Source organism: Perognathus longimembris, chromosome 6 (assembly GCF_023159225.1).
Source record: "Perognathus longimembris pacificus isolate PPM17 chromosome 6, ASM2315922v1, whole genome shotgun sequence".
Classification (NCBI taxonomy): domain Eukaryota; kingdom Metazoa; phylum Chordata; class Mammalia; order Rodentia; family Heteromyidae; genus Perognathus; species Perognathus longimembris.
This window is the reverse complement of record NC_063166.1, coordinates 13,539,382-13,565,958: the sequence shown is the minus strand read 5'-3', so window position 1 is coordinate 13,565,958 and position 26,577 is coordinate 13,539,382. Positions and strand designations below refer to the sequence as shown.

The 26,577-nt window shown below is 54.3% G+C and overlaps 2 protein-coding genes across 2 annotated transcripts; both read right to left on the bottom strand.

Moving 5' to 3' along the window:
- Positions 1 to 785: 785 nt before the first annotated feature.
- Gpsm3 (G protein signaling modulator 3) lies at positions 786 to 2,542 on the bottom strand. The gene is made up of 4 exons (XM_048348032.1): positions 2,010 to 2,542; positions 1,702 to 1,807; positions 1,296 to 1,495; positions 786 to 1,191 (listed from the first exon to the last, which is right to left on the bottom strand). The coding sequence occupies exons 1-4, from the start codon at positions 2,061 to 2,063 to the stop codon at positions 1,054 to 1,056; spliced, it is 498 nt and encodes a 165-aa protein (XP_048203989.1). The 5' UTR covers positions 2,064 to 2,542; the 3' UTR covers positions 786 to 1,053.
- Positions 2,543 to 3,494: 952 nt separating this feature from the next.
- Notch4 (notch receptor 4) lies at positions 3,495 to 26,577 on the bottom strand. Its single transcript, XM_048348020.1, is given in 31 exon segments — positions 3,495 to 5,118; positions 5,537 to 5,634; positions 6,072 to 6,219; positions 6,418 to 6,713; positions 7,826 to 7,964; positions 8,069 to 8,150; positions 8,575 to 8,794; positions 9,297 to 9,472; positions 9,582 to 9,840; positions 9,843 to 9,910; positions 10,654 to 11,177; positions 11,792 to 11,904; positions 12,118 to 12,370; positions 14,583 to 14,767; positions 15,150 to 15,303; positions 15,643 to 15,730; positions 15,938 to 16,055; positions 16,459 to 16,611; positions 16,950 to 17,095; positions 17,776 to 17,935; positions 18,405 to 18,527; positions 18,609 to 18,722; positions 19,435 to 19,548; positions 21,111 to 21,305; positions 21,626 to 21,781; positions 21,891 to 22,127; positions 22,237 to 22,359; positions 22,459 to 22,806; positions 25,032 to 25,327; positions 25,501 to 25,582; positions 26,351 to 26,577. Coding segments are annotated over 31 exon segments (5,955 nt in total). The 5' UTR covers positions 26,427 to 26,577; the 3' UTR covers positions 3,495 to 4,407.

Sequence of the window (26,577 nt, the reverse complement as noted above, 5' to 3'; positions counted from 1 at the left end):
GGGAGCGGGGAGGAAGGGGCGGGCCGAAGAGAGGAGGAACAGGGAGGAGCCGCGGGCGGGCGGGCGGAGACTCTCCGCGCGGAGGAACCGAGCCGGGTGGAGGAGGGGAGCCGGGCGGGCCCGGGGGCTAGGCTTGGGCGTCCCGGGACGGGGCCTGGCGGAGCCCCGGAGGGCTGGGGGGGGACCCCCCGCATCGGGGTTCCGGGGCCTCGATCGTCCTGATGGGGACCCCCAGCTGCAGGAATGCCAGCGTCCACTGACAGCGCGGTTCATATTTCTTGTCCTAATGACTCCCCTCCCTGTTCTACTTAATTAAAACCGGGAGAGGGGGGCTGGGGGAGATAATTAGGGAGGTCTCCAGTCGCTGCTTAATGAGCCAGTAATTAACCAGCTAGGGAGGGGAGCTGGCCTCCGGCCAGACTAGGGAGAGAGGCGGCCTCTGGCTTCACCTTTCTACCCTTCCCCTCTCCTCCCCTCCCTCCCCCCTAGATACCAGTCTTCAGTCCAGAGGGGAAATACATTTATTCATACCATCGAAATAATCTCTCTCAGAGCAGCATTGGGGAGGAATGGTGAGCGGGGCCAAAGATCCACACACCTCTAGGACCCTCAGCCTTGGGGCTGGTTGGCGTGTGCTGGTGGCAGGGACTATGTCTTAAATCTCTCTTCTCGGTGCCCACTATTTCTTCTTGCTGCGAAGGAGGGTAGGTAGCCTTTGCTTCCCAGGAGCCTGAGCCCTCTACCCTGCCCTGGAGCTGACAGCCTGGGATGGAGAGTCACAGCCATTCCCAGAGCTTCCCAAACTGGCGTCCTCTCACTACCTTCAAGCTCCAGCCTCTTGAGGGAGGAGTTCAATGATGGTCCTGCTTGGTCTATTCCTAGAGTTTGAGCACTTTCACCCACTCTAGCTTCCTGGGAAGGTGCTGAGGGTCATTAATGCAATTTCTGCTGGGTCTTCAGTCTCAAGTCCTGCCAAGCAGGGTTGAGGGCATGCAGTGGGCAGCCCACCTTTGAGCCCTAGGAGGGAAAAAGGGACTGCTGCAGGCTCAAATCTCAGCAGGTGTGTGTGGGGGGTCTGGATCTTTGTTCCTCCATTCGACCTCCACCCTGAACTCTCAGCAGTAACTCCAGGAGTTCCTGTCCCCCTGGGGGTAGGGGGGGCTCTGATCGCTGGGCTTCCATCCGCTGGCACTGGAGGAGGGGAGGGAGAGGAAACCATTGGTAAAGTGGCCTGGGCTGGTGGGGGACAGATAAGAGACCAAGAGGCCTGGATTTGCCTTTTTGGGGGGTCTCACCTGGTGACTGAGGATGGTGCTATAGAGCTGTTCTTTGTCCTCAAGGGGCCGGGGTGGGGCTGGAGCTAGGCTTGGGGGGCTCTGGGGAGTGTGGAAGTTGGCCCTCTGCTCCTCGAAGCGGCGGGACTGGGCCTCAGCCACCAGGTCCAGAAGAAGCTCGGTCTGCAGAGAGAGCAGGGAGGCCGAGCGGGGGCCCAGGGCTGGGGAGAGGAGGAAGAGAGGGCTCTGAAACCCACAGAAGTTGGCAGATGGGGGGGGGGGGGGATGGAGAGGGATGGAGATTAGGTGATCGGGATTAGATCAGCTGGAGGAGGTGTGGTAGTCATGAGTTCACACTGGAGCAGGCACTGGTAATGGGGTCAAGATTGGGCACCAGGGTAAGGGCTTCCCTGGGTAGAAGAAGTACCTGTAAGGCGGCTCCCTCGGAGAGGAGGGGATGGAGGAGCAGATCGCCAAGGCCGAGTGGTAGAATTCAGAGTGGTCCAGCCCCTCTGCTCATCCTGCGGGGGTCCCTGTCACAAAGAGATGTCCATTCAAGCAGGAACGGGGGTGGGGGGTGGGCAATGGCCTATTTCCTCAATGTTTTTGTTCCTGCTTTACAGTGCCCAAGCCTTCCAAGTCCCCTATGTCCCTCATCACAAGGTCCCTGTCTCAAGTCCCCACACACTTCCTTTCTCTCTCAGTGCCAACCTCCCTCCCCAGCACCCAGCTCACCTGTTCAGCAGCCTCTTCTTCCTGGGGTTCTTCCTGGGGTCTCTCTGCCTCCATCCCCTAGTGGGGAGAAGCCGATGGGGGAAGGGATGGCTAGGATTTGGGAGGAAGGTTGGAACCTTGGGTTCCTGAGGGGAGTGGGGGCTGGAAGGGATGGGGGTGAGCTGGGGGTTGGATGCGTGGGTACTGAGCAGGAAGCTGGGTTCCTGGTCAGCCCCCCCCCACCAGCCCCGCCTATCTCTGTCAACTTCCTCCATTCTCTTTTCCCACCCAAACAGCTTGTTTGACCTCTCTGCCCCAGGGGAACAGACTGGGAAAAAATACTCTCCCAGCTGCAGGAGTAGAGGTGGGTCCTACTCTAGCCTTCTCATTTCCAGAGCTTCACTAGCCCTCCAACTTCAGCATATGTTCCCTCCATCCCTGCCTCCCCTTCAACTCTTTTTGTCAACACAGGAACTAGCTACACAGGAAGTGGTTTCACTCTTTAGGATCCTCCCTCCTCCAAACCAGGTCCCTTCCTCACCTAACATAGACCACCACGTAGGATTTGGTCCTTTCTAGCTTCCCTGTGACTTATTGGACTGGGAAGAGCAAGGGAAACAGGCTGGCCCAGCACGGAGTGCTTACAAATATACATTTATGTACCTGCACTGAATCAGACATAGTAAACATTTAGATACTAAACAGAATAGATATTTGGGGGTCTTTAAATGGGCACCTGTTGGGGCTGGGAATGGGGCTTAGTGGTAGGAGTGCTTGCTTAGCATTCCTGAAGCCCTGGGTTCAATTCCTTAGTACCACATAAATAGAAAAAGCTGAAAGTAGCGCTGTGGCTCAAGTGGTAGAGTGCTAGCCTTGAGCAAAAGAAGCTCAGGGACAGTGCACAGGCCCTGAGTTCAAGCCCCAGGATTGGTAAAAGAAAAAAAAAAAAGGCTACCAGGCATGCAAAGGAATTGACAGGTAAATGGCTTGGAGCATGAAATGTGATTCTGCTACTTTTATTTTCAGGGGGTGGGGGACTTAGACTCAGGTCCTGAGCACTGTCCCTGGCTTCTTTTTGCTCAAGGTTAGCACACTACCTCTTGAGCCACAGTGCCACTCCTGGCTTTTTCTATATAGGTGGTGCTAAGGGCTTCATGTATGTGAGGCAAGCACTCTACCACTAGGCCATATTCCCAGCCCTGATTCTGCTATTTTAACGAATTATACCTTAGGGAAATAAAATCTTGGTGCTGCCGTTTTTGGAAGAAGAAAATGTGATTTAAAAAAAAAAATAGAGGGCTGGGGATATAGCCTAGTGGCAAGAGTGCCTGCCTCGGATACACGAGGCCCTAGGTTCGATTCCCCAGCACCACATATACAGAAAACGGCCAGAAGCGGCGCTGTGGCTCAAGTGGCAGAGTGCTAGCCTTGAGTGGGAAGAAGCCAGGGACAGTGCTCAGGCCCTGAGTCCAAGGCCCAGGACTGGCCAAAAAAAAAAAAAAAAATAGAACCTCCTACCTTATAGTTGTTGTGAAGATTTAATTGGAATAAAGCACCTGGCAAATAGGAATCATCAATAAATGGTAGTAATTTTCAGAATACCTCATGCCTCCACATCTCAGGCCTAATATCAACAAGGTGAAAATGTATGCAGCTGAAAAGTGGATAGTTTAAGATATTCTCTCCATTTTCTGCTGAAAGCCTTACTAATCTTTTGGCTATAACTAAACACCCCTAAACAAGGAATGTGGTCTACATGGCCATATGTATGTGTATTCTCTCTTTCTGATGATACCCCAAATAAACACTAGCCCCTATCCAAGTCAGCCAAGAGTACTGTTGTGTATGTGGTCACTTCCATATACAGTTTCCCATTCCATTCTCCAACTCCTCTAAAAAACAGTTTTTAAAAAGTAAGTTTATTATTGGAAACAGATTTGAGGTTCTTAGACGAATGGCGCTTCATCCATGCGGCAGTCTCTTGGGATGAAAGCAAGGAGTCTTCAGCTGGAGTGCCCACTGGCTACCTTTCAGCATCTACACAGTGCCTGGTACGTGGTAGGTACTCAATAAATATGTCAGCTTTGTGGGCCAGTGTGAGCAATGGATGATAGAAGCTCCCTTTGGGAACCATGCACAAGAAAGAAAATCGTACTTTTCATCTGCCCACAGTTCTGGATTCCAGTTTCAAGGTAGCCTCTCGCTCTAATTCTTAAGGAGAGGAAGTGGGCCTGTCTCATCTCAGCACCCCCTTTTCAGAGCTGTAACTTCCTCCAGGTGGAAGATAATGCTTGTTTTGATAGGCATGCACTGATTCGGGGAGGGAAATTCAATTCGCAGCCCTTCTTTTTTGAGGCTGATCCTGAAGTCTAGAGCTCTGGGCAATAATTTTTCCAACTCCTCCTCTCCAAGTAGACTCCTAATTTTGACCTTGTCCTGGGTTTAAGGAAGTTCCTTGATGAGCGGGAAGACCCCAAACAATCTGAGGGGACCGCCGCTCCGGAGATGGAGTAAGACAAGGAGGAGGGATCTGAGTGCTGGAGGCGGGACCGCAGCCTCCGAGGGCCACCCAATCACTGGGCCAGTCATCCAAGGAGGCCTTGCTCCGGCGTCCCGCCGCGCACACCGGCCTCCCTCGGACAACGGCAGGGTTGGGCCGCGGGGGGCGCTGGCCGGCGGAAAACCTCCGGCCGCGGGGGGGCAGGCCTCCCCCGGCTCCCCCTCCCGGCGGGCTCCGGCAGTGCGAATAGGCCCGGCCCCCGCGCGCGGCCAAGTCCCCGGACAGGCTGCGAGCTTGCAGGCAAGCCCCGCCCTCTCGGGGGCGTGCCCCAGCTGACAGCGTCCGGCAACGAGGCGGAGCCCCGCCCCCGTGCGGAGGCACGCTTCCTGACGCAGTCCTTGCGCGCGGGAGGGCCCCAGTCTCGCGGCCTGGCGACACTGTGTGACGTGCCTCAGGTGGCCCCGCCCCTTCCAGCAGGGTCAGCAGATCCCAGTGGTTTCGTTGACGAGCGATGTCCGCGGGCGTTAGTCCAGCTTGATCCCGCAAACCTCGGGCCGCCCTGAGTCCCAGCAGCAGCCGAGCTACTTCTACCGCTCCTTCCCGGGCCGCTAGAAACAGCGGTGTTTGTTCCTGCGGAGAGGAAACAGCCAGGGGGCGGGGGGGTCAGGAAAGAACACGCCCCCTTCCGACACCACCTGCTTGGCTGCCAGCCCCGCCCCCCAGGTTTTGTGCGGTTCCCGGGCTTTCTGACAGGCCTGCGCCCGATTTCTTTTCCTGTTTTCTTTTGTCGGTCGTGGGGCCTGAACTCAGGGCCTGGGCGCGGTCCCTGAGCCTCTTTACGCTCAGGGCTAGCGCTCTACCACTTGAGCCACGGCGCCACTTCCAGTTTTTTCCGGTTAGTTTAAGAGTCTCAAGGACTTTATTGCCCGGGCTGGCTTCGAAACGCGATCCTCAGATCTCAGCCTCCTGAGTAGCTAGGATGACAGGCGTGAGCCACCGGCGCGCGGCTCCTCTTTTTGTGTGTGGAAAGGCTGCTACCCGGTCTAACCCTGCCATCTTGAGCGTCTTTGTCGGCTCCAGCCTGGAGAAGGGAGCGAGCGGCCCCGGCGTTGTTCACGGCTGCGGCCCAGTGTAGCGCGGTCTTTCCTAAAAGGACAATGTGGGAGGTTACTATCTGGCGACTGGGGCCCCAACCCCCTAATTTCGGGTTCCCACGGTTATCCTAGGGGATGGGGGGGGGGGGAAGACGCCGGGGCTACCCGGGTTCCTCAAAGGCGGGAAGCGTTGCCGTGGCGACCGCCAGGCGGCCGGAAGCATTCTGGTGACGTCACCGGCGCGCGGGCGGGACAATGGGCATTGTTCTGGGTCGGTGGGACCGGGAGACCCAGTGTGTGCGGAGAGTGATGGGGGCGGGGGGGGGGCCCGAAGAAACGCTGTTCATACTGCCCCTGCACGGCAGAGTTACTGCCATGTCAGCGGGGTGGAGGAAATGCCTCAGCCACCCATCAGGCGTCTCTCGATGCCCCTACGCTGTGCACAGCATCTCACGCTCGGTGGGCTCACTTTCTTCCCTCCTCCCATACCCCATTTATCGGCGGCCCCCACGTTCGCTCCAGCTGCAATCAGTTCTTCAACTAGGTCCTCCACAGCCAGCCTGGCAGCCAGCATCAAGGGTGTGGTCCCGTCCTCTGTGCGCGCATCCACCGCTGTCTGTCGGCTGCTCAGTAGAAGCTGGGGAGACAGAAGGGGCCTGTAACCTTTGGGGTACCCTAGACTGTTGTGGCAGGCACTTTCAGCTGTCATTCATTGTCTCTCTTTTCTGGTCCTAATTTCACTTGCTTCCTCCTTGTCAAACCCTAGGGGGATTGCTCTACCCAGTTTTACTTTTAAACATATCCCGTCCTTTTAGGGACTCCAGGATGTGCTAACCTGGCAAACCTCCTGAGCATCAGCAGCCACAGCAGTATGTAGTGGGGTGCGCCCTGCCCGATCTGGCTGGTTTGGGTTGGCTCCAGCTTCAAGAAGGCGGCGGGCTGCAGTTGGCCGGTCAAATCGGGCAGCCAAGTGCAAAGGGGTCTCTCCAGTGCCCACAGTGTGAGCCTGGGGACAGGCCCCTTTATCCAGCAGAGGTTCCCAGGGCTCTGAACTTCCCAACCATGGCCCCTGAATAGTCCTGGACTCTACTCCCCCACAGCAGACTGCTGACATCAGGGGTGTCACTCCATCTGTGGGTGGAAAGGAGTCAAAAGGGAGAGGAGAACATGGAGGCTCAAGGAGAATTAACAGTGGAGGTGTCTTTCTCTTGGTGTTTGAAACAGAGCCTCATTAGGGCCTAGAACTGATTATGTAAACTAGACTAATTCAGTATCAACCTCTTGCCTCTACCTCTTTTTCTTTTTCTTTTTTTTTTTTTTTGGCCAGTCCTAGGCTGTGAACTCAGGGCCTGAGCACTGTCCCTGGCTTCTTTTTTGCTCAAAGCTAGCACTCTACCACTTGAGCCACAGCGCCACTTCTGGCCATTTCCTGTATATGTGGTGCTGAGGAATCGAACCCAGGGCCTCATGTACACGAGGCAAGCACTCTTGCCACTAGGCCATATTCCCAGCCCCCTCTACGTCTTTTTCTTTTCATGTGTGTATGGGTGTATGTGTGGGCATGACAAAACCAGGGCTTGAACTCAGGGCCTAGGGCACTCTGCCTTAGTTCTTGCTCAACACTAGCACTTTGCCACTTGAGCCACAGCTGCACTTTCCTATCCATGCTGATTAATTGGAGATAAGAGTCCTAAGGACTTACTTGCCCAGCTGGCTTCCAACTACAATCCTCAGAGATCAGCCTCCTGAGTTGCTAGGATTATGAGTGTGAGCCACCAGTGTTTGACCAGCCTCCATCTCTTAAGGGCTGATATTGACAGGTGTATACTGCTATTCATGGCAAGCTCTGGCTCTTGAGTCTGTGTCCTAAATGACTTTCCTGCTTTGACATGAGCTTCAGCTTTCTCCTCAGTAAAGGGAGAAAGAGAGCCTTACTTTTCATCATTCTAAGTAAGGCCTGGCTTCTCAAACTTGAGTCTGAATCACACTCAGTGGAGTGCTTGTTAAAACAGATTGCTTGGATTTCTAAATGGATAGTTCTATAGTGGAGCCTAAGAATTTGCATTCCTAACAAGTTACCAGATGATGCTCATCTGAGCACCATACTTCAAGAATTACTATTCTGAGGCACTGCACCACTAGTTCTTTTAATTCTGATACAAAACAAACAAGCAGAAAAACCACCTTTTTGATTCTGAATGGGTAGTTTTTTTCATTTCCTTGATCATGGTTGGCTTACATACCAGGGCCACGGCTATCCACGTCTGGGGCCTCCATCTCAGACTCCTGAGGAGGTGTTAGCATGGCTATCTGAGGGATCTCTCCACAGCCACCGTTCAGTGGCCAGAGCTGGCACTTGGGAGGGGAGGCCATTTCTTCAGCCTTGGGGCAAGAGCAAGGAGCTGTGAAGGCCATCCTCACCTTGTCCTTTCATCCCCTCCATCCCTACCATATCATTCTTGCCCCAGACCTTTCACCTGGCCCACCTCCTCTCCTTCCTCAGGGCCTGAACACATCACCACTCCATCTTCATCCATTTCTGCCTGGTCAATTTCTGGTTTCAGCGTCCTGGGAGGAGGTGAGTGAGTTGGAGTGAGTTATATAGGTTAGGATTAGGACCAGGTCAGGATCTCCGAGAATTCCAGCAGCTTTTGTATCCCTCTCCATCCCCTACTCCCCATCTTTGTGTGCGCGCATGTGCGTGCATGCACTTGTATGCCAGTATTAGGCCTTGACCTCAGGGCCTGTGCACTGTCCCTTAGCTTTTTCACTCAAGGCTGGCGCTCTACCGCTTGAGCCACAACTATTTCCATAGTTAATTGAAGATAAGAACGTCACAGATTTTCCTGCTTTGAACTGAGATCCTTAGATGGCAGCTTCCCTAGCAGCTAGGATTACAGGCGTGAGCCCCTGGTGTCCAGCTTTGCTTCTGGTCTTAAATATCTCCACAGGGAAAAAACCCCTCCCTGAGCCCAGTGCCCTCTTTACTCACTTGAGGCCAATGCTGTCCTCGCCCAGCGGAGGCCGGCGGCGGCGTGGGGTTTGCTGAGTCCGGGGCCTCCTCGTGAAACCAGGAGGCAGCCAGAGAGCCCCATGTTCTCGACGTCGACGCCGGATGAGCTGGAGGACTAGGAGAGCCCCAAGTGCCAGGAGAAGCACTCCAGCCACTGGCGAGCACAGCACGGGCCAGGGAAGCTGGTTAGCAGGGGGCACTGATGGAAGAAACACAGTCACAAAGGGAAGCCATTTTGGGGGCGGGGGTAAGATTGGTTCCAGTTGTGAGGCTTTTGGGGTAAATGTAACGACCTCTCTGCCAGTTTCCTCATCTGGGAAGTGGGAACAACAGCACCGGCCTCACAGTGTTAAATGAATTAATGGTAAAATGCTTAGTGCAAAGTACACAGGAAGCATAATATGGCAAGTTTTTCTTTTGTGTCCTATGGACTGTTCGATTCAGAGATGACTGGAAAGCTAGAACCCAAGCTTTGTTGGAGGGCTATGTAAAAGGTTGGCATAACATACGTATTGAAACAAGATTACAGAACTACAGGCCGTGAGGGGATCCAATCAAGAGAAAGAGGCATCGAAGGAGAGAAGGTCCCCACAGAGGACATTTTGGGATCCAGCCATCGTGTTCCGTTTGATCTCTGAGATCTACGAGGATGTCATGCTGGGAGGTGAGCAAAGGCCAGATGAAGTGGCAGGGTCACCTACCGGTGCCTGCGTGTGGGTGAGCAGCCAGCAGGGGTCCAGGTAATAGGGGCTCCAGGGCCCCCACTGCGGCCATTGCAGCAAGGAAGCGAAGCAGAAGCTGAGCATCCCAGGGACATGGGGAAGCAGGGAGGTCAGGGCCACAGTGGGACAGATCCACACCCAGCACCACCACAAACCTGTGGGAAAGGAGACACTTTTTTTTTTTTTTTTAAAGTCTCTGGCTTCCTTCCCTCCATTAACAAACAAACCCCCAAACCTAGCATCTGGCGTTCTCCCACTTCTTACCCAGTGCCGACAGAGTCCGTCTCCTTGCCCAAAGGAGGGGCTGCTTTTTCTCGATGAGAGGGGTCTGGAGTTCTCCCCAGCTCCTCTTCAGCCCGGGCCCCAGGATAGGGGAACACCATGTCCCTGCCTTCACTGTCCTTCCTTACCCAGAGTCCCACCCTTAGGGTCACGGAGAGCACCCGGGCCAGGGCAAGCAGCTGCTGATCCAGAGCTGAAGGGCTGAGCACCACCAGGAGGGCTAAGGAGGGCCCCCACTCCAAGCTGTGTTGCAGCCTTTCTCACAGTGCCCGTTGTGGAAGTGATCTTGGCAGTACTGGTCATAAGCTGGACTGTGGGGTAAGGAGAGGGGAGAACTCAGGACATCCTTCAGCCTGGCTCCCCTCCTCACCCCAGAGGGCATCCCCACATAACACGGCTTCTCGGGCCCTGGTTGCTAAGTTGGGATAGTTGTGTAGTCTTGGATGGTAGCCAGACACCCTGATGTTTTTGTGTTTCCCAGGATTTTTCTTTCTTTTTTTTTTTTGCCAGTCCTAGGCCATGAACTCAGGGCCTGAGCACTGTCCCTGGCTTCTTTTTTGCTCAAGGCACTCTGCCACTTGAGCCACAGCGCCACTTCTGGCCATTTTCTGTATATGTGGTGCTGGGGAATCGAACCCAGGGCCTCATGTATACGAGGCAAGCACTCTTGCCACTAAGCCATATTCCTAGCCCCCTCCCAGGATTTTTCTATCTCTTCCCTATTGTAGGAGAGCTCAAGGCCTGTTTCCCTCAGGGTGTTGATTAGTGGGGAGACAGTCCATAACAACAAGGCTTAGAGAGGCAGGCTTGGGGGCTGAGCCCCAGAAACTCTTAAGGAGGAACCCAAATTGAAGCTGTGCCCCACAAAGTATCAATGTCACTCCATTTCTCTAGGTTGGAGTCCAGAGCCTCACCCCTACTTAGCAATGGCTATCAGTGTGCAAACTTCCTGGAGCCCAAGGCTGTGATTACCTCATGGTATAGACATTTGTGTCTTCCCTCTTCCATCCCCATCTCACCCCCCACCCCAAGCCCCAGTGGGTTTCAGGCTCACGTGCACGTTGGAGGGCTCTCACAGTCGTAGCCATCAAACAGACACTCTTCAGAGTCACACTGTGGGTGGCACTGCCCATCCCGGAAGAGAAGCCAGCATCGGGAGTTGGGGGGACAGCCTTTCCAGGGGTCCGGGACCCCCAGGGAGCAATCCCCTCCATCCCAATTTCCTCCTGGGCCACTGCAGCCAGGGTCGCAGGCCCCATCGCCCCCTCTGCCCTCACACTCCCTCGCTCCAGACCTCTGGCATCGGGGTCCGGGAGAGTCGGGAGGGCAGGAGCATCGAAAGCTGGGCCGCCCCAGCCCGGGGGTCTCAGAACAGCTGCCGTTGTATAGGCAAGGAGAGGGAGGACCACAACCTTGAGGAGCTGGGGGCGTCAGGCAGTCAGGGTCCCCAAAGCCGCTAAGACAGGCACAGAAGGGAGGTAGGCCCAGCTTAGGGGAGGGTAGACACAGGCCTCCATGATGGCAATGGTGGACACCACAGGAAGGGGCTCTGTGGCTGCAGGTGGGGCCTTCAAATCCCTGTGGAGGGGAGGATGACAGAATGGGAAAGGACTTCACTTGTTCTTCCTGGGTCTCTCAAGTGAACTCCTGGGCTAGCGCAGTGCAGTGAGCCCTAGATTCTCATATCCAAAAGGTCTTCTCATTGAGTGAATAGTTTTATGTCTGTTGAAGACATGTCCCATGGTACTTTTATACAATGACCTACTACATTTTCTTGGAAATGCATGAACCACAGCCCTGTACAACATCCTGGGAGTGAACTATAGCTTCAGAATGCACAGTCCCGGAAGACTCAACAGCTAATGCAGTCCAACTCTATTGTAGTGTTAATCCTTAGAGGGTTTTATGTCTTCCTCTTCCTTCCCAGAGAGAACAGAAAGGTGGAGGATATAAGTAGGTATGAGTCATTAGTACAGTTCTTGGGTTAGGCTCATGAGTGTTAAGCTGTTATAGTAAAGGAGGGCTGGGCTTAGGATGAATCCAAGTTCATACAGCTTGAGGTCCACATCTACATCCACCTCCAGGGTTAGCTTATTCAAGTCCCCCCCTAGCTTCACCTCGGGGTGACTTCTGATCTTCTCAGGCAATGTTCATGGTTCCCAAAAGGAGACACCAGCTTGGTGGCCACTTACCTTGGGGCAGTGGCAGGTGAAAGCTGGGGGTGGGCCTGCTGTAGCCTCACAGGACCCTCCATGGGAGCAGGGTTGGCTCTGGCAGGGGTCTGTCTCCACCTCACACCACTGGCCTGTGGTAGGGGTGAGAGGAGACACGTGGCTTCCCTCACTGCCTTTCTCCTGACTCTCGGGAGTACGGGCTGGCTCGATGTGTAGGCGAAGAGATTCTGGGGAGTTTTCTGGGGACTGGGGCATGGACAAGACCACCGGGCTGCTCCACAGGCAGGGATTGTCTGGGGCTCTTCTTACTTGAGAGATGCTTGAGCCCCTCTGGCCCGGCTCACCTGTGTATCCAGGCAGACACTGGCAGAAGAAGGCATTGGCCAGAGAGTGGCAGGCTGCAGTGCCTGTAGGGTGGCAGGGCTGGTCTAGACACTCATCCACATCTCCCTCACAGCGCAGCCCCACAAAGCCTGGCGGGCAGGCACAGTGGAAGCCTCCGGGTGTAGGGGTGCACGTTCCATGGTTGTGACAGGGCTGCGAGTGGCAAGCATCTGGTTCATTGGAGCAATTCTGTCCACTGTAGCCTGGGGCACACTGAAGGCAGAGAATGTCAGACAGAGAGCAGTGGATAAGCCGAGCTCAGGACATTCTGCTCGGGACATAATACCCCCAGCTCAGCAGCACCACACAACTCACCATCCATTACAGTCACAGGCAGTCCTGGGGCTTGGACTCAGGGCCTGAGCCCTGTCCCTGGCTTCATTTTGCACAAGGCTAGCACTCTGAGCCACAGCGCCACTTCTGGCCTTTTCTTTATATGTGGTGCTGGGGAACTGAACCCAGGGCTTCATGTATATGAGGCGAGCACTTTACCACTAGGCCATATTCCCAGCCCCAGGCAGCTCAATGTGGCTCCACATTAATCCTCCCCACTGCCAAACGATGACTGTGACACATCACCACTAAATGTAGTCCCATTTTTGGTAAACTCTACCAACACACCCTCCAGGCTCATATTTTATAAGTCATTAGCATCTACTGAATGCCTACTTTGTGTCAGGAACTGTTTAGGCACTAGGAATCCACTTATGTTTTTTTTTTTTTTTGGCCAGTCCTGGGCCTTGGACTCAGGGCCTGAGCACTGTCCCTGGCTTCTTCCCGCTCAAGGCTAGCACTCTGCCACTTGAGCCACAGCGCCGCTTCTGGCCGTTTTCTGTATATGTGGTGCTGGGGAATCGAACCTAGGGCCTCGTGTATCCGAGGCAGGCACTCTTGCCACTAGGCTATATCCCCAGCCCCTCCACTTATGTTTTTGATCATTGATGTTTCTGTATAGCAGCCAGAAGAGAGGGATGGCTAACATTTATTACATGATTTAGATATGTTACTTTAAATAAACAAAAACCAAAAACCTTCCTCACACTTTATATGGATTGTTTCTTTTGACCCTTCACAGATAAGGAAACTGAGCCATGGAAAGATGATGTATTCTACCATAAACCTGATCTCTCATTCTTGGGTGTTTTTGTTTGTTTGACAAGGTCTCACTATGCAGCCTCAGCTGGTCTCAAACTCATAATGATCTCATCTCTTCCTTTTGAATGCTGGGACTATTTTCTAGATGCTTCATGCAACTCTGCTGGAAAACTGGAGGAAGGAGTTTTTCATTAGATGATGTAAAGCTAAGTAATGATTGTACACAAGTCCCTTACTGATCAGTACACTGATTTCGTATATTTGAAAATATGCATGAAATGGCATTTGCCACTCTGTAGTCCCAGCATTGGTGAGATGGAGGCAGGGGGATCTTAAGTTTGGCTAAAAAGTAAATTAGAAAGTAAAGTATGTCTCTGATGAAAAGTTGTGGCCCTGGCTCAGGAATCAGGCTGCTTACATTCAAATCCCATCTTTGTCTCTCTCAGCATCATAACCTAAATTGCCAAGGAAAGCCCCTTTCCCAGGCTAGGGAGAAAGTGAGGTGCTCTCAGACCACCTCCAAGTAGAATAGGGTGGGAAAATTGCCTCTAGAAAGAGGCAATAGCAAGGGGAAAGGCCTGAGAGGCAGAATCAGAATAGCTGAGTAAGAAAGCCAGGGTAGTTTTATGTTGCTAGAGCAGGGAGACAGTGGAGATAAGGACAGATAAGACCTGACAGGTGGATAGGGTAGCTGTTATGCAGGGCCTTGAACTTTATTCAGAGAAGAGGTGGGAAGTCCCTGAGAGAGATGTGGGTCAGCTGCACATTCTCAGTACAGTACTCTGCTGATAGCTTGGAAACCAATCCAGTCCTAGCCACTCAGGAGGCTGAGATCTGAGCATCACAGTTCTCAAAGCCAGCTTGGGCAGGAAAGTCTGTGAGACTTTTATCTCCAATTGCACACACACAGAACAACAACAACAAAAACCAGGAAGTGGAGCTGTGGCTCAAGTGGTAGAGCACTAACTGCCGAGCTCAGGAATTGCACCCAGACAGGATTGGCAAAACAGAAAACAAACAAAATGCTAAACTAAACCAATAGAAGTCTGGTGGGGGTGGGGGATGGTGGTGAGGAGAAGGAAGCAGGTCTCCAGGGGGGATACAACAAAAGCCTGGACTAAAGCAGTGGGAAACAGGTGAGGAGAAAGGAGGAGAAATGACAGCGTTTGAGAAAGATTTAGGAAGCAGAATAGCGTGGCCTGATGGATGGATGCATGGGGTAAAGGAACGTGAGAAAAACTGGGACATCAGGTTCTCATTCACCATCACTGTTGTGTGTCATCTCCAACCCACCCTTTGTCTTTTGTCTCCTCTTAACCTGACCTCTTACCTTGCAGAGATACCCATCGGGCTGTGCCACGCAGGTGGCCCCATGTTGGCAAGGCTTGGACGCACAGAGGTTCACATTGTTTTGGCATAACCTGCCTTGGAATCCTGGAGGGCAGTGGCAGAAATAGGAAGGGCCCTTGTCCATGCAAAGGCCTCCATTCTGGCACAGGGCAGAGGCCTCTATGCCTGGGGAGAAAGCCAAACAAGGAGAGATGAAGCTAAGAGGGGAGGTTGAATGTTTAGGGACTCCAGACACTGGACTCCAGACACTGAGCCGACGATTTTACCTCTGAAGCCACTAACATTCCAGAGTAGGGAACCTGAGGCCTTAATAATTCCCCCCCCTCATTGTGAGGCTTGAACTCTGGGCCTGGGTGCTATGCCTGAGATCTTCAACTCAAGGCTAGTGCCCTAATACCTGAGCTACTGAACGGTAGAGTGGGTAACTAGATTGGGGTGTGCTGTCCTGGTCTCAGGTGGTGGTTTTGGTCACAGGCTATGTGGCTGGGCGGGGCTGAGGGGGAGAGGAGGGCACTGTGTTTTCTCTGGTCAGTGCTGGAACTGGTACCTTGGTCCATGGCAGCCTTCTGGCAAGAGGACAGTGGGAAGTTACAGAGGGGCCCGGTCCACCCCTGGAGGCACAGGCACTGGAAGGAGGGCCCACTTTGCAGGCAGCGGGCATTGTTCCGACAGAGCTTCTGGGCACATAAGTCCATTAGAGTCTGTGGGTTGGGAAGGAGCATGAAATAGAAAATGAGCTTTCCAGGCCTAGAGGTGGCCCTCTGCCAATCCTGTTCCTAATGAATAGTCTGGAACAGGTGATACCTCCCCGCCTTTCCTCTTATTCCCACATCCCAAACAGTGCCAAGGACAAACACCCATTCAGTTCTTATTCCTCCTTCTTTCCAAACAAACGTCAAGTGAGAACCCCCCAACTCCCAGACCTCCTTATCTCTCTCCATGTGGACATTTTCCCCACACTTCCTTGCAGCACTCTTTCATCCCTAATCTCGCGTTACCTCCCTCCCTTCTTGGCACATTGGGGCTCCATTGGGCCTCACCTGGCAGCTGCCTCCCGTGTAGCCAGGGGGGCAGAGGCAGCGGGGACCCTGAGGGCCATCTTGGCACGTTGCCCTGTTCCTACAGGGGCTGGACAAGACAGAGACAGGGCACAGTAGAAAGAAGGTCTGGGAAGCAAAGGGGAGGGGAGTGGGCGATGTGTTGGGGAGATAACAAGTGGGGCGCTGGCTGGTCAGGAAGGGGGGCGTGGCACAGGGTGGAATGGGAGGCAGAGTGGGGAGGTGGGAAGGCTGAAGGCTCCCATCTTTCCTCTGGGGGTCTTGGTGCCCTGCTCACCTGTCTGCACAGCTGGGGTAGATCTTTTCCTCACAGCGTGGGCCCTGAAAGCCCGTGGCACAGAGGCAGGAGGGGGTGCCCGGCCTGTTCACACAGGTACCCCCATTGAGGCACGGGGCTGGAGAGAGGAGGCTGTGAGGGGTTGGGTTCCTTGCCTGTAACCTGGCCTGTGACCTCAGTTACACCACACGTGGATTTCACATCCTCCATCAAACATCACCACACTGCCATCCACTTAACTTCCCCGCCCCCCCCCCCCATCCTGGGTGCTTGAACTCTGGGCCTGGGCACTGTCCCTGAGCTTTTGTGCTCAAGGCTAGTGCTCTACCACCTAGTCCCACAGCTCCACTTCTGGCTTTTTTGAACTATGATCCTCAGCTCTCAGCCTCCCGAGTAGCTAGGATTACAGGCCTGAGCCACTGGTGCCCGGCCCATCAAGTAAACTTTCAACACATATGGCACAAACACCCTTTCCAGTTTACCCCCCTCTGGTTCATCTCCAGGACCTGGTGGGCACTCACCAGACACACAGTGGTCAATAGTGGTTTGGCAGTGGAGCCCTGTGTGGCTTGCTGGGCAGGTGCAGGAATAGCTGCCAGCACTGGGGACACAGGAGCCGCCATTGAGACAGGGTCCGGAGTGACAGGCTGTCACCTCTTCACTGCAGGTGGGCCCTGAGGGCGCAGGGAGGGTCCCATAAAGGAGGTCCTTCTTCTCCCTCCACTTCCTCCTCCTTCCTTATCCCTTCCCTCCTTTATCCTCACCCAACCTCCCCTTTTCCCCTCACGTCCTGTTTCTCACTTGGGTCCCCTGCACCCCGTACTCTGTTCCTGGTGATGACTGAGTTGCAGAGCCCTTAGCCATATGCTTAATTCTTAGGCTAGATTTTTGTATGTCAGAGCAGGGTCAGAGCCCTGTTCCTTGAGCTTTTTCTCTCAAGGCTGGCACTCTACCATTTGACCCAGAGCTCTACTTCCCATAGGCTTACCTATGACTAGCCCTGGAGCCTCACCTGTGTAGCCGGTGGGGCAGGTGCAGTTGTAGCCAGAGGGCTGGGGGGAGCAGGTGGCCCCGTGAGCACAGGGTGTGGAATTGCACTCCCCCAGTTCAGCCTCACACTCGGGCCCTGTCCAACCCAGGTCACACACGCATGTGGATCTGATCATAAAGAGAAAAGGAGGGTGTGTCTCCTCTCCTGGGGCATCCTCGCTCTTGGCTCTCCCTCTTGGCTCCCTCTTGGCTCTCCTATGACCTCCTCTCCTTCTAGCACTGAGATTCTAGATTCTCTGCTCAACAACTTTGTTCTCATCATTGTCCCTTCTCATCTGGACTCCCCAACCACTCATTCTCCCAAAAATACAGTAAACATATAGGTACATATATTCTCTAACTATAATCCATATAGGTACATATATTCTCTAACTATAATCCATATAGAGATGTGTATATTACATATATAATTCTGTAACTTGTTTCTTATCTATCTCTTCAGAATGAGAGCAGTCACTTTGCTTTTTTCTTTCTCTAGGCTGTTTCCCGAGTGCCTGGAACCGATGCTGAAGAGATAATACCTGATCAAAAAAGAACTGGCCTGGGGATTTCCGCTCTTCCTGTTCTGACCCTCTAGTCCTCTGCTTCTTGCTGTGTTTGAACTCTCCCCTCTTTGAGAAACACTGATCAGCTAAGCCTTCCCATTGTTCTGCCCTAAGAATTTTGTCATCGCCTTCCAGTTCCCCACTGGCTATTACCCGGTGACCTGTCCCCTCACCTGTTGTCTCCTGGCCCAGCTAAGAAGGACCTGAGGAGGGAACAGATGAGGAGGGCCTGGACGGGATTACCTCTGGCAATGTCCATGATGGCAGGTGCAGTTGTCCTCAGCAGGTGCGCAGCCAGGGCTCCCGTCCGGGCAGAGACAGTGGGGTCTATCTCCCGGACCCTGGCATTGTTGCTTGGATTGGCATAGGTTGAGTTCACACAGGGGAGTGTCACAGAACTGGCCTGAGGATGGGTGAGGAGATGTTAGAGAGAAAACAGAGCACCTTCATACCTTTATGGGGGGGGGGGCAATGCCCTTCAGTGTGTGTGTGTGCGTGTGTGTGTATGTGCCAATCCTGGAGCTTGAATTCAGGGCCTAGGCTCTGTCCTTGAGCTCTTCTGCTCATGGCCAGCACTCTACCACTTTGAGCCACGATGCCACATCTGGTTTTCTGGTGGTTAATTGGAGATGAGAGGCTCACAGGTTTTCTTGCACAGGCTGGCTTCAAACTGCAATCCTCAGATCTCAGCCTCTTGAGTGGCTAGGATCACAGGCCTGAGCCACTGGTGTGTGTGGCTACACTGAATAATTTTAAGGGGTGCCATTCTCATTTTCTCATATCCCAACCATTAGGCACCCACCTAGGATGTCTGTCCCACCCCGAATAGACTCAGGTATTCTCCCAGTTCTTTCTCACACACCCCTGCTGACCTGTGAAGCCCGAGGGGCAGAGGCAGAGGAAAGCCCCTGGGAGATCAAGGCAGCTGGCTCCAGTGGGGCAGGGGCCACTCAGACACTCGTCCACTTCTACCTCACACCGTGGCCCTTCAAAGCCTGCAGCAGAAGGGGAGGGTGAGGAACCACACCGCCACCTGTCATCCCCCTCCCCCGCCCATTGCTTTGGCCCCAGTTCACCTGGGAGACACTGGCAAGAGAAGGCCCCAGGCTGGTCTTGGCAGAGACCCCCATTGGCACAGGGAGAGCTTGTGCACTCGTCCATGTCCTCCTCACACTGGGTGCCAGTGAACCCTGGTGGGGAAGGGAGTTGGGGGCGGAGGGGGGAAGAGGTCACGTTCATTGGGAAAGTACAACATAGCTCACTCTTTTGCCAGGAAAGGGGAAGTTGCAGGCCATCCTGGAGAAGACCCCAGGCAGCTGGGTGTGGAGTAACACAAGGGTCATTAAGAAAGAGCGAAGCCCCACACCGACCCTGCCTACTACTGTGTGTGGCTGTGGGCAAGCCATAACCTCTTGCTCCAGCTTGCTCCTCTGGTGCAGGGAATGATAGAGGCAAGCGGGTGGGAGTAGAGCTCAGTGGTGGAGCACTTGCCTAGCATGTGCAAGGACGCTGAAAGGATTAGACGATCTAATGATTCCGGGCCTGTCCTGGAGTAACTATTCAATCCATATAATTATTTTCATAGCAGGGAGCTGAGGAACGTCTGACAAAGATGGAGAAGAAAGGTCTGGACTGCTTTGCTTGTATCCCTGGTGCCCTGGGCCCCTCACACCTGGACTACACAGGAGGAGGTATCTGGCAACTTGAGAGGTCAGAGATAAGGGAGGGGAGTAAGCAAGGGAAGATTTGGGGACGTGAGGAGAGTGTGGGGAGCAGAGGAGGAGTTGGAAAAATCAGGAACACCTTGGGCACTAGAGAAAGCTTTGAGAGGCCTTGGGTAACTGCTGGGCCTACAGGTTCTGACCTGGACTGAGGGGGGGGGGGTCTGAAATCTGTACCCACCAGGCTGGCAGAGGCACAGGAAGCCATTGAGCAGGTCACGACAGCTAGCGTGGTTCAGGCACGGAGCTGAGGCGCACTCGTTGATCTCCACCTCGCAGAGCTGCCCTTCTAAGCCTAAGGACAAGGGGGATTGGTTGGAGGAGGGGCTCGGCAAGGCTGGGTGGGCCTGGGTGGCTCTGCCTTCTTCCTGGAAGAGGATCTATTTGATCCATGGGTTCTTGTCAAGCTATTCCTCCCTGGGTGCTGTCTGCCTGTGGGTTGGACTGATAAACCCGGAGGCCCTGCTGCTTTGAGGTGTGGGTGAGAGGAAGTGACTTTTGGGGGCCCTTCTAGAGGAGGGGCTCACCTGATGGGTGCTTAGCCCTGAGGTCCTTGAGATACAGATGAGACAAGTGGGCATCTGCCTGGAGGGTAAACAGGCCTCCGTGCCTACCAACCAGGGAGGGGGCGAGGAGGGGTAGATTCAAGGGCATTGGGGGATGTGTGCTCTTCCATATTTGGCCTTTGGCTTTGTGTTCATCCAAGTCTTCACCCTCTCACTCTGAACTTGAGTCACATCAAGTCTGGACCTCACTGTCTCCTTCTTGCCTGGAGAGGCTGCCTTGGGCACACTGTTGTACTTTGTTCCTTGGATTACTAAGTAGCTTTCTCTTCTCTGTCTGTGGGTGGCCTGAGCCACGATACTCGGGTGCTACTCAGCTCAGAAAGGTGGTGGAGTGGGGTGGTTAAAATGTTGAAGTCCTGGGTTTGGTTCTTGCTTTTGCTACTTAAGGAGCTGTGTGACTTTAGTTCTTTTTTTTTTTTTTTTTGCCAGTCCTGGGGCTTGAACTCAGGGCCTGAGCACTGTCCCTGGCTTCTTTTTGCTCAAGGCTAGCACCATTTCTGGCCTTTTCTGTTTCTATGGTGCTGAGGAATTGAACCCAGGGCTTCCTGCATGCTAGGCAAGTACTCTACCCCTAAGCCACATCCCCAGCCCTGCTGTGTGACTTTGGACAAGCCACTTGAGCCTCTTTGTGCCTCTGTTTCTCCATTGAACAAATGGGTATCCTAACAGTGTTGTACAGAGTAGCTGAGACAGTGCCTGAGAGCTGCTTAGCGGGTTCCTGGCATGAAGTCAGCTGGTTTCATCTGGCCGATACAGGCTCAGTGGTTTCTCCCTAGGAGGACTTTTCCCACCCATAAAACTAGCTTGGAGGTGAGGCAGTCTGTCAGCATTCCTTTTCTATTGCCTGGAGCGCAAGTACACAGGCCATTTGGAATTTTCAGGGTTTACCCTTTATGTCTGCAGGGGAGAGTTTGTGTGACTAAGGAGGAACATTCTGGATTGACCTAGGCAGAGGCTGCTATGTGAGAAGCTTGCTGACTGCCGTTCTCCCATCCCTCCTGGGCCAGCTAGGAGTAGTGGGCTGGGTTGTACGCTCTGTGATGATCATGAAATGACTGGAGGTCTCCAGAGTTGGATAGTGCACAAACTCAACTACTGCCTGTGCCCTCCCCCCACCCCACAGGCCACGGATATTCCGGTTTTCATCTGGGGAGGGTTTGGGAGAGGAGAAACATTCTGCAGTAACTGACCCCTAATTGGCTTGAGGCTGTCCTTGCTTTGGAGGGACAATTCCTATTGGACTCAAGATTAGCCCTCTGTCCCCTCTACCCAAGGTCTCATTTGGCTGTACCTGGTGGGCAGAAGCAGTAGAAGGTGGCAAGTAGGTCCACGCAGGTACTCCCTGGGCGGCAGGGCTGGGACTTGCACTCATCATGGTCCGTTTCACAACGGGAGCCCGTGTAGCCAGGAGGGCAGAGGCAGTTGAAGGAGCCGGGGGTGTTGAGGCAGGAGCCACCGTGTTCACAGGGACTGGGGCCTTGCTGGGCTGGGGGGAGAGAAAAGCTGGGTATCCCCAGGGATCTCGAGTGAAGAGGGCAGGGGGCTTAGAGAGTCAGGGAAAGCAAGCGTGGGGGCCTGTAGTTGGCTTGTGGTAGAGGAGAACAAGTTGGGGAAGGGGCTTGCGTGTTCATGATGGAGAAATCTGGGGGCGGGGAGGGTGGCCAGGAGGCCTGAGCACTGGGGAGAAGGTCAAGCAGGAAAGAGATGCCAAATTGGAACCAAATTCCAGAATAAAGGAGCTATTTGGTTTTCAGTTTGAAAATACTTTGTCTGGACCCAGAGTGGCTCTTCTGCGGGGAGCCTCACCCATCTGACACTCATCCAGGTCCTGGTGGCACGTGGGCCCTGAGTAGCCCGGCTGGCACAGGCAGAGCGTGGAGCCTGTCAGGGGGTTGGTGCTGCATTGGGCGTTCTCGTGGCATGGCTGGCTCAGACACATGTCTTCCAGGTGGCACAGGAGGCCTACGGGGGCCGGGGAGGGGGAAAGGCGGTCACAGGCTGCTTGAAGGTCCCCAGCGGCCCTCGTCGTGCTGCTCCGGCCTCCCACCTCCCCGGTCTCCTCTGCCGTCACCTGTGCGTCCAGGAGGGCACAGGCAGGAGAAGGAGCCCACACGGTCAATGCAGGTGGATCCCGGGGCACAGGTGGCTGCCATACAGTCGTCCAAGTTCTCATCACAAACTGCGCCCCCCCAGCCGCTCACACACACGCAGTGGAAGCCGCCAGCTGAGTTCTGGCAGGTGCCCCCATTTCTGCAGCGAGGGGGCCCCTGAGCCTCACATTCATCCACATCTTTGGAGCAATCCCAGCCTGTAGGGAGGGAGGAAGGAGGCAAGGGCTGGAGCTGAGAGCCCTGAGAAGGGAGGCTGGGGGTGCCATCTGGACTCCTGGTGCCATGAACTTAGTGGAACCCACTCACCTGTCCAGGTTTCTGGGCAGAGGCAGGTATAGGTGTCTTGCCCATCCTGGCAAGTAGCCCCATTCTGACACTGGTGCCTGATACAGTTGTCCGGATTCACCTCACAGTCCAAGCCCGTGATTCCTGACAGGGTCACAGGGTCAGCGGGAGTGGGAAACCTAAAGGAGATGACCCTCCCTGCCCAGAGAGGGGGACTGTGGGAAAGCCTCGGGAGAAACGTACCTGGGGGACAGAGACACAGGTGGAAGGGGGCGGGACTCCCTGGCACCAGCTGGCAGGTGCTCCCATGTGGACAGTCCCCAGAGGAGCAGGGACCCCTCCGGAGCTCACAATGCGAGCCCTCCCGCCCCGCAGGGCAGAGACACTGGAAGGAGCCCAGGGTGTTATGGCAGGAGGTGCCCCTGGGGCAGGGTCCTGGGTCCAGGAAGCACTCGTTGATATCATGTTGGCAGAGATGGCCCTCAAAACCAGGTGGGCAGCGACACTGGATCTGGGGGTATGTGGCCAGACACACACCTCCATTCATGCAGGGGTTGGCAGAGCAGAAGTCTGGAAGCTGGCACTGTTCACCTGTGACAGGGGGCATCTCTGTGTTTGTTTCATATCACTCTCCCTTTATTTATTTATTTATTTGTGTGTGTGTGTGTGTGTGTGTGTGTGCACGTGTGTGCCTAAGTGCATATGCACGTACATGTACACAGGTATTGGGGCTTCGCTGATCAGGCTGGCTTCAAACCATGATCCTCAGATCTCAGCCTCCTGAGTAGCTAGGATTATAGGTGTGAGCCACCAGGGGCTTCTCTCTGTCTGCCCTGTTGTATCATCTAGCCTTAATTTTGCCATGCCTTTGGAGGTTATATGGGGGGGGTGTCCATATTTTTAACATGGAAACTGAGACATATCTAATGGCGGGAGTATTGTGAATCGGCCCTACTTGGGAAAGCTTGTAACACTGTGGGGTGGGGGTGGGGGGGCGGTGGTGGTGACTATAGTGATGTCTTCTGGGGGAAGTGGAAAGCACCCAGCATCTGCAGGCAGGAGATGAGGTTGGCACCTCATGTGCCACAATTGTTTGCATGCTCCTAGGTGAGCCACTTTGCTTTCTGATTCTTGGTTGTTTTGTGTGTGTGTGTGTGTGTGTGTGTGTGTGTGTGTGTGTGTGTGTGTGTGTGTTTTGCCAGTCCTGGGGCTTGGACTCAGGGCCTGAGCGCTGTCCCTGGCTTCTTTATGCTCAAGGCTAGCACTCTGCCACTTGAGCCACAGCGCCCCTTCTGGCCATTTTCTATATATGTGGTGCTGAGGAATCGAACCTAGGGCTTCATGTATACCAGGCAAGCACTCTTGCCACTAGGCCATATTCCCAGCCCTGCTTTCTGATTCTTTAGGGTTTCTTTTCTTAAAAAACAGGACTTGGATTTGAACTCAAGGCTTCACACTTGCTAGGCAACTACTCTTCTACTTGAGTCATGCCCCAGCCCTCATTTCCAATGTATCAGGTGTGTCAGATGACTAGGATACTGACAAGGAGGCACACTGGGAAGATGTGCACCAGCGGTTCATTGCAGTGGGAGCAGTGTCAGTGTCAGCCATGGCAGGAGCCACCGATCTCTGGACCTGTGTCATGTACCAGACACTGAGCTATGCAAGTGTTTTCTAGGTAACATTCTCCCCTCCCCCCCGCCTTTAAATTTTTTTTGGGTGGTTGAGGGGCTTGAACCCAGGGGCTCGGTGCTGTCCCTGAGTTTTCAGCTCAAGGCTAGTGCTCTAATAGTGGAGCCACAGCTCCACTTCCAGTTTTCTGGTGATTTCCTGGCGATGAGAGTCTCATGGACTTTCCTTCCCCGGGCTGACTTGGAACCGCGATGCTCAGATCTCAGCCTCCTGAGTAGCTAGGATTACAGGCGTGAGCCACCAGGGCCTGGCTATCATTCCGTTTTATGCACTTAACAACCTTAAAAAGTGTGGACAAAGCCAGGCGGCTATATAAGCTCACACCTATAATCCTAGCTACTCAGGAGCCGGAGAACTAAGGATTGAGGTTCAAAGCCAGCCTGGGCAGAGAAGGCCATGAGACGCTTATCTCCAATTAACCACCAGAAAACTGAAAGTGGCGCTGTAGCTCAAAGTGGTAGAGTGCTAACTTTCAGCAAAAAAGCTCAGGGACAGCTTCCAGGCCCCGAGTTCAAGCCCTACAACCAACAAAAAAAGTGTGGATAGTTGTCTCCCTGTTTGTGGGCTGCTGACTGAGAACCTAGACAGTTTCTGAATCTTACACAAGATTATTGGCTAGTCAGTGGCGGGACTGGCATTTGTCCCTGTTCTGAGACTGTAATCTTGCTCCAAGGTTGGATCCCTTTTCTCTGGGATGCACCTTGAAAGTCTCCCTCTGGGTCGGATCACTCCAGCTTTATCCTGTCCTCCTCTGCTTTCCAGAAAGGGGTGGTAGAGGGATGCTTTCCATACACAAGGTGCAGAAGGTGCCTAGTGTGACAGGCGATAGTCGCAGTGCCATGGTGGTCTGCAGGACAGTGAAGGCCCCAGGAGAGGCCTGAGGGCCATGCAGGAGGCTCATGCCACCCTTAGCTCGGAAATATTTCAACTAGTTGGGATACTTCAACATTTTAGCAGTCACATGCTGGTGAATGTCAGTCTTGAGTCAGTGGCGTACTTGCCAAGAAGCAGCTTGAGTCTCCTGGCCTCTGTCTTCTCTCAGGCCCCCGTTCTGTTTGTCTCCCCGCCACAGTCTCGCCCAGTCACCTGCCTTGTTCCTCCTTGGCACCCCCACCACAGCGTACCTGTCCATCCACGATCGCAAGAACACTGTGGGCGGCCCGAGGCTTGAAGGTAGCAGCGCCCCCTTTCGGAACAGAAGGAGGAAGGGCAGAGGTTTTCCAGCCGAGATTGACACCTCTCACCAGTGAAGCCAGTGGGACAGAGGCAGAAGAAGCTAGGGGCCAATGGAGAGGGGAGTCTTGAGGAGCTTGGGGATGTGGGAAGCAGGGCCTGGCAGCTGCCCCCATTCTGGCAGAGCTGGGCATCCTGGCAGGGGTCGACAAACTGGCACATCTCACCCAGAAAGCCAAGGGCACACCTGGATGGGGAAGAAAGAAAAAAAAAATACACGAGTGGGCCTCTCCTTTCCTATCTCTCCTTTGCCTTCATTTGTTTCCTTCATCTTCACTTCCTCCCTTTTTCCTTCTCCCCACTCCCTTCCCCACTCCCCTTCTCCTCCGCAGCCTCCCCTTCCCCAGGAGGTATGCTCACTGGCAGATCCCTTGTCCCCAAGACCGGCTCAGGCAAGTGCCACCATTGGCGCAGGGTTCTGGTAAACTTCCACACGGCAGGCCTGGTGATGGAGAGGGCGGATGAATTGGAGCTGGGGGTCTGTGCCTCATCTTTCCTCCTCCCGCTCCTCCTGGGAGATTTGCTTGCAGCACCCCCATGTCCACATGGCCCCCACACGACACTCTCTTTTACCCCTGATCCCAGTCTCCACGTGGTCCCCAGCTCTGTGGATCCGAGGCGTCCAGTGACTATACCCAGCCCCCTTTCCTGTTTATTCTTAGGCCTCCCAAGGGCAGCCTGGCTCCATCCCTCGGAAGCAGGACAACAGGGATCAGGGGGGCCTGAGGGAGCTCCAGGGAGGTGAATGGCTGAGATGTAGAAGGGATTTCCTCCAGGAAGGGCCCAGTATTGAGCCGCTGGGAGGTGGGAGCAGCTGGACAGGAAAGAGACTTGGTGAGACCTTCCACGTCTTCATCTCTCATGTCTTCTCCCAGGTAATTGGTTTCATTGGGCTGTTGCCCCTTTCCCCGTGTGACCTGGAGAACTCTGTCTCGTAGCTCCAGGGCCAGCTGGGTTTTCCCTGGAGGTGGACACCCCTCTCTTACCCATCCCCCCAGCAGTCACCACCCCTGGCACCAGGCCCAAAACTTGGGTCTGAGTGGCTCCTGTGGCAGTCAGCTCTCCCTGCAGGCTGTGCCCATTGGGGAAAACAGGTCTCCTTCATCCAGGATTCTTTCAGAGCCTGAGGCTCAGCCTCCTGTCCCCAACCCCACCAGACATCCCCCTAAGGAAGATGGACTCCCCCCACCTCTCCCACCTCGTGCCTTACCTCTGGTCATGACAACTGGGGGACACAGTAGCAGCAGCAGCAGCAGCAGCAGCAGTAGCAGGGAAGGGGGCTGCATTCCAGAGCCCCTGTCCCAAACCCAGGTCCCCTCTCCCTTCGCAGGCAGCGACCCTCAGAACCCTCATAGAGGCGCAGCTACCTCCTCTGCTCCCACGGCCCCTTCCTCCTCCTCGGCCTGCTTTGAGCCTCAGTCTGAGCTGTTTCCTGAG